General features: G+C 38.3%; 1 protein-coding gene across 23 annotated transcripts in view; it reads right to left on the bottom strand.

Moving 5' to 3' along the window:
- Positions 1-14,287, bottom strand: part of FTCDNL1 (formiminotransferase cyclodeaminase N-terminal like) — a 387,434-nt gene that overhangs the window by 318,776 nt on the left and 54,371 nt on the right. For all 23 annotated transcript variants that reach the window (XR_014830075.1, XR_014830080.1, XR_014830076.1 and 20 more), the window contains one exon: positions 13,370-13,522. Coding sequence is in view for 16 of the 23 variants with exons in the window: in XM_085000316.1 (XP_084856442.1) it covers positions 13,370-13,522 (153 nt within the window). In the remaining 7 variants the exon portion in view is untranslated. The remainder of the gene's footprint in view (positions 1-13,369; positions 13,523-14,287) is intronic.

Consider the following 14,287-nt stretch of genomic DNA (forward strand, 5'->3'; position numbering starts at 1 on the left):
AGTCACTTCTATACATATATAATTACAAATTCCAGCCTTAACTTTAAAGTGTTCTGTGAGTTTGGTTATTCTCCTTTGCAAAAGGAGGATCAATGGAATGATTTAAAAAGTTTAAGCTTCATATTCATAACACAAATGTTTATTTCTGAGCGTGTAACAGACTTAACTGTGGCTGAAATGTAGTATTTTTTTGAGAATATACCACATTTAAGACAGTACTTAAGAATTTGCTCCATTAAACGTACGTATTCCCCTGCCTTACACTAATGTGCACTTCATGTCTACAGTGGTATTTAACATTATTTTTCCCCTTCTGCTTTTGTTTCTTTCAGGAGCATTTTAGGACTGCTGGTATAAAAGGTGTTGAAATTTAACTGTTAAACAGAATTGCAATTCAGCAATACATGGGACATAACTGATATACTTGGTTTTGTTACATTTTTTATAGCAGTCAAAATGCACATTTAAGAAAAACCTCAATTTCCTTTCTTCTAGGAATAGATAAATTCTACTTCCCCTGGCTTGTGATATGAATATGTGGCTTATTATTATTATTTTTAAACCAGAACTCTAATTATACTCAAAAAATCTACTTCAAAAAGAGTATTTTTCAACCCCATCACCTCATACGCAATAAAAAGAGGGGGGAAAAAAGCATAGAATCTAAAAATTAAACTGGGTGCTAGACTTGAAATCTTACAAGCATCCTCTAGTTTTAGTATAGCTCTCTTAATATAGCCAAGTTTTTTGTTTAGTTGATTTTTTTATTTATGTATTTTTTAATGAGAAGGAAAAAAAAGATTCTCTACCAGAAGCCATAAAAATCTCTCAGATGGTAAAACAGATAGCCCTAAAAGTTTTTGCCTAAATTCATACACATACCTAAAATAAAACTGGCCGATTAATCTTGCTACAGTACTTTGAAAAAGACGTTTGAAAATACAGTGTAGTTGTGATGCTGCACTGCTTCTAATTAAGTACAGACTAGGAAAAATTATTCTTAGTTTAGTCTATGAAAGGGGGGTGGTGGAAATTTCTCTCTTTGCAATTCAAAATTATTTTAAAGATGGAGCGTTCCTTTTCCAATGTCTTCATTAAACAGAGCTGTTAAGAATTGTCTCCCAACCATCCCCAAAGAGTACAAAGCTACCCAGTATTCGCCCCATATGCTCGGCTTTGAAGTGTGAAGCTGTGACCATCCCACCAGACTCTTACGCCACCATCAAAGCCATCTCATTACGCCCAGTGCTGAGAGTTAAAGCGCGGGGCCGTAACCGCTCCAACACAAACACTGCATTAACAAAGCAACCGCAATATTCCTCCCCCACATGGCCAGAACTTGAAGAAATTTTTACCATATGTACACATGCACGAGATACGAAAATTTATTGTGCTAGAACATCATTGAGAAGTACATTAAACATGCTGACTAGAACTGGATGTTATTCTAAGGGACGGGAAAAAAATAAAATGCAGCTGATCTTTATGATGAAAGAACAGAAACATTAGGCTGAAAAACAAGATCAAGTGCAATTCTTAAATTGCATTTCTACTGACACATTCTGCTGCCTGTTCTTTCTTGAGGGAGCAGAAAACAATTTAGGGGGGGAAATAAAACTCTATTGCATATCCCTGGATGCTACTGTTTATATTTCATTTCTAAAGGACAAATAAGCTTACAAATAATGCTATGTTGATAACTGTCTATGATTCAAAATGAATAGGACTTACTAAAAGAAAGTAATTTCACTTGTGTCTCTAAGTTGTCAGTTTACCATTGGCATGGCAGTAAAAAGTAAAATGCAAAGAGAAAAACCTATGCATTAACAGAAATTAGGTCAGGATAAGCACTTGATTAATTTTCTTGTAAAAATGAATCTGTTAAAATATTTTGAAATATTTATACCTAACGATTGCATTCCTTTCTTTTTGCTCTAGAGAAATTCTTACATTTGTATACAGGACAGTATATTCAAGAATAGTCACTGCTACATTATTCATATTAGAAAAAATGAGAAACAATCTGAATGTCTATAAATAGGGGAATACAAAAATATGATATATTCACACTATGATAACTATACAGTAGTTAAAAGGAATAAACTATAGGTAACACCATAAACAGATTTCCAAGATACCTTGATAAATAAAAAAGTTATAGTATAATAGCACTTATACTACGAACATATACAAGACATACTATATTGGATTTATGAGTGTATTCATAGACATAAAAGCATGGGGAAAACTCTGGGTTGAGTGTGGGTGTCCTATACTGTAACTCAGCAGGGGATGGTTCGGAGAACCAGAAATTTAAGTGGTGGGCAGAGATGAATTTTAACCCTACCTATGATGTTTGAAATTTTGAAAAAGAGAATTAATAAAAAGTTCCAGGCAAGGTCTAGTAAATAAACACTTGTGAAGATCCTATGCTCTGCCTCTATGTTTATGGAAAACTATGAGTAAGTTCCTTAATGTTTCTAGGCCTGTTTTCTAGCTACAGAATGACAAAAATTAGATCTATTCTCTATCCTTACCATAAATATAAGAATTATGCACCCCACACTCTTAGTAGACCATATAATTTCATGGAGCTATAGGTATCCATGAAAAATATGGCATAGTAGTAGTTTGGGACACATTTTACACGTATGTCTTTATATCCAAGACTCTTACTATTTCCTTGAATATAACGTATATTTTCATGGAGATGTACATACAAAGTGCTTATTATTCCTTTGTAGGGAAGATGCTGATAAAATTACCACTTTGTGCAGACATAAAATTATTTGTTTAAAGAATTACACTTTCCTAAAAAAAAAAAAAAAAATTACACTTTCCTGAGTGACCTAACATACGTAACTCCTAGTGTATTCAGTCACTTGTTTGATTCTGTCCTAGGGTTTTCTCTCATTGTTTCAGGTGCAGATTTCATGGCCCAGCTTTCTTGGGGGGAAGGAACTCCATTCTACTTCTCCTATAGTCATCATAGCGTCATAGCATCCTACGGTAAGAGGAAGCATAACAGGCCCTCCAATACTGTCTGGATGTTTACAAATACCTCTTATTTATCTTCATAAAAGTTCTCTGAAATATGTGCTCAATATCACTTTGCAAGTGAAGAACTGATAGAGGAGAAGCTGTCTGCTATAGAACTTGGGATTTTAGAGCTGAAAGCACTTCAGAGATCTCCTGCCCAAGTGGTTTTCAAACATCTTGTCATTCAATCCCATTTCTCAAAAGACACTTAATTTGGAATCTTGATAACATAACACAGAGAAGAGGGATCTATTCTACTTATGGTAGAAGGGGATAGCCTGGGCCTCAACTGCTTAGCAACCCCCTCTGTAAGGCCACAGAGAATCATTAAAAACTGTGACAGCTGTTTCCTGGTGGGAGGGAGGGGATCAGGAGCTTCATGCATCAGTATTATTTCTTATATCCATTCAGACAGAGTGATATTATTCTCCATTGTATAGATACAATACCAAAAGATACTATAAAAGAAACCAAGCAATTTTCCTAAAGTCAGCTGGCAAATAAGTAGAAGATCTGGGATTTGAACTCAGGTTTATTCATCTCCAAAATTCTTATTTTGTCCACTTACCATTTGGCTTCCCTGTCGAGCCACTCAATGTGATGTAACTATTTAGATCATGTTGATCAAAAACTCACAGGCATATATATATATATATATATATATATATATATACACACACACACACATACGCACATATATATATACACACACATACCTGTCATGGGTGGACGGCGCTGGAATTGGGCCTTTCACTTCCACATAGTGCACCCCTTTGTAAGTACTTCCCACCCTTTCAGGAGGGATGTTAAGAATCTGGGACTCCCCCCAAAAGCAGTTCAGATAGGACATGGCTAAGCTTTGAGGATGGCCAGGAATTCTGTCAATGAATCAGCAATATGTAAACAGCCTTCAGTATAAAACCCACTCCCCACAGCAAGGAAGAGTTAAAGTGGCTCTTCCACCCAACTAGAGCTCCCAAAGTGCCAAAAAATAGTTTTCATGAGGTAGTTTGGTCTCCTTGTGTGTGTTTGGCTCCCATACATCTTCTATCTTCCCAGCTACCGACAATACTCAACAACCTCTCAGTGGTCTCTAGTCTCAAGCCCAGCCCTAACTCTCACCACCTGCCCCCTAAACAGGTCAAGTTCTCCTATTCTCCTTCCCAAAATCCCTCTCTTCTTTACCACCTAGAGGATGCCCATCTTCACACACACACACCCACCACTTTAAATCTCTTTTTGGAAGAAAATGCTTCTTTGCCACTAGTGATGTTTCCTTCCATGTGGAGAGAGTTCTGCTGGTCTTCTGGCTATTATGAGTTAAACTGTGTCCCCTGCAAAATTCATCTGCTGAAGTCATAGCCCCCAGGACATGAGAATGTGACCTTATTTGGGAATAAGGTCATTGCAGATATAATTAGTTAACATGAGGTCATATATTAGAATAGAGTGGGGCCCTAATCCAATACGACTGGTGTACTCATAAAAAGGGGAAATTTGGACACAGACAACATAAAGGGAGAATGCCAGGTGAACATGCGGCCAAAATGGAACAGATCCTTCCCTCACAGCACTCAGAAGGCACCCTGATCTTGGACTTCTACTCTCCTGAACTGTGAGATAATAAATTCCTGTTGTTTAAACCACCCAGTCTGTGGCACTTTTGTTACTTTGGCCCTAGGAGATTAAAACATTGGCCTTGCTCCCTCCCAACATCTATTCCCTGATAGGGGGTGTGGGAGAGATATTGGAGAGATGCTGGGTTTGCATCTCTACCCCTTTCTCCCTCCTCTTAGGAGTCGGCTGATGGCGGGAAACACATTCTGCTCCACTTCCTCCATGTCTTTAGCTTGCCAGGGTCGGGCCTGTGCTGTCTGGTGCTGTCTGTGACTGGCTGGATGAGCCTGTGTAACTCTCCAGGTAGGTGTAAGCCTAGCTGTCATATTAGTTTTATTAGTAATTAAGTTAGTATTTACACTTGCCCAAAGGAGATCAGAAGGATGGGCTAGTGGGTATATGAGGGAGTGGAGAAACTTGCACTCATGCACTTAATCTTACAGGACCATCAATGCCATTCGCATCATTATATTATTTCTTCAGAATCTTATGACCCTGGTGCCTTAGACACTGAAAGTCACTGTGAATGCTAAGAAGGAAAGACAAAAATAAAAAGGAATTAAGGAAAAGTATTGCCAGGGTTAGGAGCCTGGGCTCAAAAAGTTAGCATGAAACACAGACTTCATGTGGGTAAAGGATCCAGCATTATCACTGCTGGGTGTGGGTTTGATCCCTGGCCTGAGAACCTCTGCATGTCACAGGTACAGACAAAAAAAAAAAAAAAAAAAAAAAAAAAAAAGTTAGCATGATACAAATCATCCGCTATAAATCCTGTTAGGTCCAAATTCTCTGAAACAAAATTTAATTTCTGGGTCCTTATAGATCTACAATCTATTGAAAATCAGAAAACTTAGAACCCCTAAACTTTGAGGCTCCAAGTGCTGCCTCTGCTAGTAAGGAGTGAATGTTATTTCCCTCAGTGACCTGTGGCTTAATCCTGGGTATTTTAGAAGACCTCTTCCCTAGATGAAGTGATAGTGGGGAGTGGGGGAGGGTTCCTCCCAGTTTTAAACTATAAATCCTACATGTGACTTCCAGACTAGGGAAGAATTACAAGAAACGTATAGTCAGGTGACAAATATTTCGTGCACTCCACCACCTAGTCATCTAAATTAGAGGAGTCCTTTTTTTTTTTTTTTTTTTTAAGGACCGCATCCACAGTGTATGGAAGTTCCCAGGCTAGGGGTCGAATTGGAGCTACAGCTGCCGGCCTGCACCATAGCCACAGCAACTCAGGATGCAAGCTGTGTCTTCGACCTACACCACAGCTCATGGCAATGCTAGATCCCCAACCCACTGAGTGAGGCCAGGGATTGAACCCACATTCTCATGGATACTATCGGATTTGTTTCTGCTATGCCACAACAAGAACTCCTAGAGGATTCTTATAGTACATTTATTCCTGTCAAAAATTTCAATAAAACCTATTAAATATACACTAAGAGTGAAATAGAGAAGAAGAAACACCAACATGAGATATATTATCAAGCTAGTCACTGCTATGAGCAACTGGGGCCCGATCCTGCTGGAATGAGCCTTAAAATTGCCCATCTAGTAGGTCAGACCCCCCCGCATGGCTAAGGGGTGCCCCATGGGGTATTAACTTACTTGGATTTCAGGTTGCTGCAGAGCCAAACTGAGAGAAAAGGAGCAGCTTTTCCAAGTGTGGTTGTGTTCATTGGTAATTGCTGGTCATTAGTTTAACTAATAGGTTAGTTTATCCCAGTTCTCCCATTTGGACTTTTCCTTTCTTAGTAGCTCTGTTTTACAGTGGTAGATATAATCCTGTTGCATTTATTAAGCCTGTATTTATGAACAACCTAGTAATTCTCCTTCAGTGTACTCAAGTCACTGGAAATCAATTTTGATACTTTAAGTACTTCTCCAATGAACAATTCCTTTTTTCCCCCAGCTTTTTACATGGTGGAAGTATCCTGTAATTCTCAAAGTAAATGCTATGTCCTAAAACTAAGTTAACATAGGCTTGTAAAACCAGCCATTATTTTTACACTATGACAATGAGGGTAGTGCTAGTGCTAGGAACAACTATATCAGATCCTAGCATCTAAACTGACTAATCTCAACAAAATCCAACTCTGTTTTATGAGACAATCTCCATAGCAACTGGAGAATCAGAGTAGAAAATTCTTGAAATGAAAAGTTGTTCCTGATTTGCCAGATCAGCCCATGTTTTGACAATCTGTAATAAGGTAATCTAAGGGTCTTAAGACCTGCACAAGTGTTGATGTCGTGTGAATCTGCCATGGCACATGTCCTGCAAGTCATAAAAATACTCAAAAAAACACCTAACAAGGCTGATGATTCTAATCAAATTAATTAATCTTGTGTGTGTGTGTATACACATAGATATATATATATTTTTTTGTCTTTTTGTCTTTTGAGGGCCACACCCATGGCATATGGAGGTTTCCAGGGTAGGGGTCTAATAGGAGCTGTTGCTGCTGGCCTACTCCAGAGCCACAGCAGTGCCAGATCCAAGCCACATCTGTGACCTACACTACAGCTCACGGCAACACCGGATCCTTAACCCACTGAGCAAGGCCAGGGATCGAACCTGCAGCCTCATTGTTCCAAGTCGGATTCGTTTCCACTGCACCACAATGGGAACTCCTAATGTTGTATATCTTTTGATATAAATCCAAAAAATCAATCATGTAAAAGCTATGTCTTTATTTGTATAACTTACTTAGCTAACATTTTATCTTTCCAATCTTCTAAATAATGTCAATTTATAAAGCATTATACAAACCTTATTTCATTTGATTAATGACATAAAACAAAAAGCAAGTTTCATATGATTTACAAAATTTATAGCTATGGTCCAGACTTTTAAACCTAATTATGAATCTACATGTTACATAAGCCCATTTTCACCAGCAAATCACTTGGCAGGGGGGGGGGAGGTGGAATTTGCCTGAGACCCGCTGTCCTGCCCTCTCCCCCACATCCTCACTCAGTCCTTCTCCAGAAGGTTCATGTATGCATGAGAAACAAGGCCATGTTTCAGAGACACTGTGTGACACTCACGTGAAACACAAAGTAGTGCAGGTGTGGAAAACATACAGGCAGGACAATGGCCCACAGTAACCCTTCAGGGCAACTGTCTATAGAAAATTTATAGAATTCCAGAAATTAAGACTAAATACCTTCGATATTGAGTTAGAAGTCAAAAAAGACTAATGTTCCTATAAGTTTACCCCTGGCTCCAACTTAGGTGAATTCACTGTTCTTGAAGGATCCAAGAGAATCAAAATCACCATGAGGAATTAGAGAAGGAGGGATTTCCAAGTAAAAGGGGAGTGTAGATCCCCAAGTTTACTTTCACTTCTTCCAAAAACCCCAGGAAAAAGATGGTAAAGAGATCTATTTTAAAAGCACTGACTCATTCAAACAAACAGAAATGGAAGAAGAGGCGATAGCACTGGAATGTGGAGAGCAGACAGAAAAGGAGCTGAACGTTTAGCAAAGCCCAGACAGCAGGGAGGCAGCCTGGCTGACAGCACAGGCACCTGAAAATGGTCAGAATTGGCAACCTCACTCTGGGAGAGAAGGTAAAGGCATTGCTCAAAACAGGGAGAACAGTGGGAAGTCTGTCTAAACAGCAGTTAGATCCCACCCCTCCACACAGACTGGCAAGTGCTGGCTCCACCCTGGCAGAAGACAGAGGTAAAACACAAGGTGTTATGGCTGGGAGATACTGGGCATGGATGAAGGTAGGGATGACAAATGAAAAGAGGAGAATTAAGGGAATATTTACACACTAAATGGTAAGAATCTTCTGGCCCTTTTCTGAAACTCAACTCCTAACACATGGACAGCTGGGTGTTTACTCCAGGCTGAATACTGGAGAATCCTTCTCCAGGAAATTTGAACAGCCCAAGAGGAAAGACCCCCAAAGATACTGAAATAGGGGTTCCTCAAAGAAACAACTCAGCCAGATCAGCCTACAGTTGACCAACCCCACCTACATCCAGTCTTTTAGTGTCCACTCTTAAGGTAAGCAGCCACCAAGGTGCACCAGAAATCTGAGGAGACTTTAAAACAAACAGGAGAAAGCAACCTGAGAGTGTGGATGGGGCTGGGGGTGGGGTGGGAAACAGATCCCACGCAAAAAGAAGAAATCGTCAGAAATGATCCATTGATGCTGTATTTATGAAACATGACCAAGATGTTATTTAGAATAATAAAATAAAATAAAGATTCAGAGAGTAAAAAGCAATTGGGAAATAATATAGAAGAAAACAAAAATTTATTGAAGTCTTGGTATATAAAATAGAGGAAATTTATAAGGAAGTATTGTAAAAATATGAAGTGATGAAAAAAAGAAAGTGTAGAGAACCAGTATAAGAGTTCCAATATCCAAATAATGGGGCTTCCAGAAATAACTGATAAAATGGAATACATCATCAATGGAATAATTGAAGAGAATTTCCAACACTGAGAGACAAGTTTAAAGGATTCAGAGGGGCTACTATTATCCAGTATTATGGATGAAAACAGTTGCACACAAAGGCAATTGCAGAAATTTCAGAACACTAGAAATGAAGATCTTACAAGCTTCCAGGGAGAAGTAACAGGTCACCTATAAAGATCAGGAGTCATAATTGCTTCAGAGGCCTCAATTGCAAATGGAAATAAGAATCCAGTGATTCAAAGTTTTCAAAATAAAGGAAAATTATTTCTAAACCAGAATTCTATACCTAACCAAATCAACAATTATGTGTGAAGGTAGAGAATGGCATTTTCAGACATGCAAGTTCTCAAAAGTATACTTTTTTAAAAAAAAAAAGCTAGTAGAGGATATGTTCCATCAAAACAAGAACATAAACTAAGAGAGAAAAAAAGAGACAATATCAGATTCAGCAACCAGGGAATCCAAAATGGAAAAAGATGAAGGGAACACCCAGGATGACAGTAAAGGGAGATGCCATGATAACAGTTATCCTCAACCATCTGAAATTTACCCAACATGCAACACAAAGTGTGTTCCAACTGAATGCATAACAGAGTTTGGGGTTAAAACAGTAATAAGTATATAAAAAAGTATGTAAACAACCAGAAAGATAATGATCAATTTCAGCAAAAAGGAAAAGTTGTACAGAAAGAGTAAATAATAACACTCTAAATTCTTCTGTGAATAATGTTTACACAGTTATAACAATGTAAATAGCAAATATTGGTATGAATTTTATGTAACTATATTGAGAGGAAAGAGTTAGGAAGTGTGTGTTGGGGGAGTGTTGGGGGATGGGGTGAAAGGAAGCTAAATTCTCATCTTTTGCAGTAAGAAGTCAATAGACAATGCTTAAAACTAAAAAACCAAGAAGTATCAATATAGGTGTAATGTTTAGATATCTAGAGTTGAATCCTAAATAATAGGATTATAAAATTGAAAGTACTTGGCTCAGGGGAGAAGGTAATTGAAGTATAGTGCATAGTGAGGGAAAAGGGAAGTAGGGAAAAAGGAAGCAGGTCATAGAGTTTGGGGAACAAAAACCCTGCAGGCTTGATTTTTAGCCACGTGTATGAATCATTTCGATAACAACAAAACAAAGCAAAAGGAAAAAAGAAGGGAGAGAAGGAATGAGTGAGGGAGAAAGGGAGATGGGGAAAAATTTGAGATATAATAGCAGATAAAAATGAAATAGAGCCTAATAGATCAAATGTGGTTTTTATAGAAAATAAAAATCGGGAGTTCCCGTCATGGCTCACTGGTTAACGAATCCAACTAGGAACCATGAGGTTGCAGGTTCGATCCCTGGCCTCGCTCAGTGGGTTAAGGCTCCGGCATTGCTGTGAGCTGTGGTGTAGTTCACAGATGCGGCTCAGATTCCGTGTTGCTGTGGCTCTGGTGTAGGCCAGTGGCTACAGCTCCGATTCGACCCCTAGCCTGGGAACTTCCATATGCCACGGGAGCAGCCCAAGAAATGGCAAAAAAAGACAAAAAAAAAAAAAAAAAAAAAAGAAAGAAAATAAAGAAAAAGAAAATGAAAATCAAAGTCCAAAACATTTTTTCAAAATTATAAGCTTTAAATATAGACTAGATGTGCCTCATTTTTTACATGGTAGCATCTGTAAGTGATGATACTTTCATACCACTGCTTGTTCCCCACACTCCAACATCCTATGGAGTCTCCCCATTCTCTCCATTATCTACTATCTTAGGCCACCGTCACTTTTCTGAACTGGACTGTCTGCTTCCTGACCATTCTCACGCAAGCAGAGTAATCTTTCTAAAATTCAAAGCCAGTCGAGGACTTTCCTGATTCTTCAATAGTTCTCACTGCCTTTAAGATAAGGTTTGAACTCCTTATCCTGGCATATAAGACTTCACGATCTCATCTCTGACTGATTACCTGCAAAACTTCATTTAACATTCCCAGGACTGCCTTTCCCACCCAACCCCATCTCTAAGTTCCAGCCACACAGCAGCCCTTTGCAGCCTGCTCTCACCTCTAGGATTCTGCACTGCTGTGCTCTTTATTCTAGAAGTTCTTAAACTAAAATTATATTCAATATTATGTGTGGGTGTTTGTATCTGTGTATGTATACATAAATGCACATACATAAAAACTTGCAAGTAATTTTAATGTTATTTTTAACTCCCTTGAACACTGATTTTGGACCCCACTTTAAGAACTCCTTCAGAGTTCCCGTTGTGGCACAGTGGTTAACGAATCCAACTAGGAACCATGAGGTTTCAGGTTCGATCCCTGGCCTTGCTTAGTGGGTTGAGGATCCAGTGTTGCCATGAGCTGTGGTGTAGGTCGCAGACGTGGCTCGGATCTGGCATTGCTGTGGCTGTGGTGTAGGCCGGAGGCTACAGCTCCAATTAGACCCCTAGCCTGGGAACCTCCATATGCTGGGGGAGCGGCCCTAGAAAAGGCAAAAAGACAAAAAAAAAAAAAAAAAAAAAAAAAGAAAAAGAAAGAAAGAAAAGAAAAAAAGAACTCCTTCCTTAAGGTGTAAGCAAGCTTCTAGTTGATATCAAAAAGTTCCAAAACATTTCATTCAGAATTTTTGCAAATAAAGCATACATGAATTATACAAATAGATATTAACTCTCTTTTATGTCACTGGAATGTTCTCTGTTGCCCTTCTTTCCAAAGAAAGTTAGTTAAATTATTTTAGAGTAGTTTTCCTAAGAAGGGGTTACCTTAGTGAAAACATCCCTCTGCTGTTCTGAAAACAGTAAGATTCTAGAATTTGAATACTTCTGACTCATAAGAATGCCTGAGTATGCTGTAACCACCCCCCCCAAAAAAAAAACTTAAAAAATTTGGATGATATTAGATGAACAGCTGTGTGGAAAAGAGAATGTAAAAATAAAAACTGCATGTTGGAGCATCAAAATAGTAACCATGTACAGTATATGACTGTTTTTAATCAGATGAAGATTGAAGCTATTACATTTCAAATCGAATGTTATAAATTAGTTCAAGAATGCAGCTGAGCTCTCATTTAATTAGAAATGTCCATGTTTAAATCATGAGGTACAGTAGCTGCCAATGAAGCTAAAGGGCAAGGGAAGGGAGAAATACTATGTCCAGACCCTCCTGTTGTCAACTGTCTCCTACGCAGGATGAACATCTGGGTGGACTAGTCCTGATGTAATGAAGAACTTCATGTACTAGCTAATTTGAGATTTAATGTAATTGGACATAATTGTTTGGAAGACAATTAAAATCATCATTCTGGTCTGGACAATTCTGAATTCTTCATTTTTGTGTGAAACATATTTTCCCCACTCTGAATTTTAACTCTTTCTTATGTGAAAAGTAAAGCAAATTTTGGGCCAAGATTTTCCTGGGAAATGATCCATAGATTGTCATGTCACACTATAAAGCAGCACAAGCAGTGAGGCACACCTTTGGGAACGAGTCTTGTTGCCTATTTCTAGTGCCTGACACAGCTCAGCTGGAGTCCAAATCTATATCCCAAACGTTAGACAATTCACTCTTACCTAAAAATGAGGCAACGCCATAGAGGGATTTCTGAGGTCATTCAGAGAAGTATGCAATCATCCTAAGGCAGACTTTTCCCCAAAGGTTATGAGCCTCTACATCTCATAATTAACCATGGTGCAGCTAGACAGTCCAGGCAAAAGGGCTTTCTTTTCTCCCAATTTGCCTAATTCAAAAACACCTCAAGTGACATAGCTCAAATTTTCCAAATTAAATTCACCCCTGCAGCTGAAATCTAGCCTGTGACAGTTCAGTTCTAAATAAAATCTTAAAGGGAGTTGTGCACAAGGAAAAAAAAAAAATCAGGGGAAAAAGGGGTAGGAGTTAACATTTAAGTGGGTTTTCAACCTCATCATTACCCCTGCTCAAGGAAATCGGACACAGATGGGCAAAGCATAGCATCGCTCTGCCCTGAAGAGTTGAAGGAACTCATTAGAAACTACTGTTCTTTCCTCATGATCTATCGTGAATTTGTAAGGGTGAAAAATGATTGATTTGCTGCAGCCCACAGTATTTAATGTTCCACAACGTCCTGGGGTGGAAGGTGGAAGGGTGAGTCCCAAAGACACAGTGTGCCACTGCAACCTGTGGAAGCTTATTGTTGATACAATTCTTCAAGGTCAGCTTTTCCCAGGGAACTGAGGAGTGCTTATATTGTCACGAGCTGTTCTGATTTGTAAAAACGGTTTCCATTAAGGAATAACACACTACCCCAAACCTTCTCTTACTTCTGGCCACAGCTCCACACTCTTCCACTCCGACACCACAGAGAGGGTAAAAAGGAATCAGGTCGACTGCTCCCAGGCAAGGATGGATCCCATCCTGAACCTCCATATCAATAGACCGAAAGGCCTCCAAGCAGGCAGCCAGAACAGAATCACCTTAAAAGTATAAAATTGCCGAAAAAGAATCATTAACTTTTCAATTGCATCTAAAGAAATATTTACAATTATTACTGTCCCGCCAGATGTTCTTCTTTTGTAATCTGTATAGAAGATTGTTTTTTCATCCAAAATAAAGAAAAATGAAAGAGCCAACATTTTGCCTCTCCCCACCTCCCAAGTGTCATAAAGTTTTACACTTCTTCCAGCTCATTGTTCCCCAAAGTGGAGAAAGTATGCAAAGCTTATTAGTCTTAAAAAACTTTGTATTTTTTATAATCAATTAATTTTTTTCAACTTTATCAAATTAATCTGATAAAAATCCTTGTTATTTTCAGAATGTTTTATGAATTTATATTAAAATACACACATAAATTTTTAATAGTGTTAAGTATTTTAGTTTTGCTCTTGTCCAGGAATTAGACTTTTCATTTAATTATTCTATCTAAATACATATTATAGACACCTCAGAGTGTTATGTTATTATTGAGTTTTCATTAGCAGTGCACTATGATCATTTAGCAAGAGAGATAACAGAGAAGATAACCAGGTCTATGCTTCCTGGCCCAGGAACTTCTACATGCTGCTGGAGTGGCCAAAAAAAAAAAAAATAATAATAATAATAATAATTTAAACCCTTAACCAAGCGATACTAAGATAATACAGGGTTTTGTTTAAACAATTATGATCCTTCAAATTCAAACTCTCCTTCTAAATTTCACAAAAGAAGACACAAAACCCATTTCATTTCACCCAATGGACCAA

The sequence above is a fragment of the Sus scrofa genome, chromosome 15 (genome assembly GCF_054392235.1).
Source record: "Sus scrofa isolate SSC_HxYL_T2T_F1_AM1 chromosome 15, Sscrofa_HxYL_maternal_Yorkshire_Landrace_v2.0, whole genome shotgun sequence".
NCBI lineage: Eukaryota > Metazoa > Chordata > Mammalia > Artiodactyla > Suidae > Sus > Sus scrofa.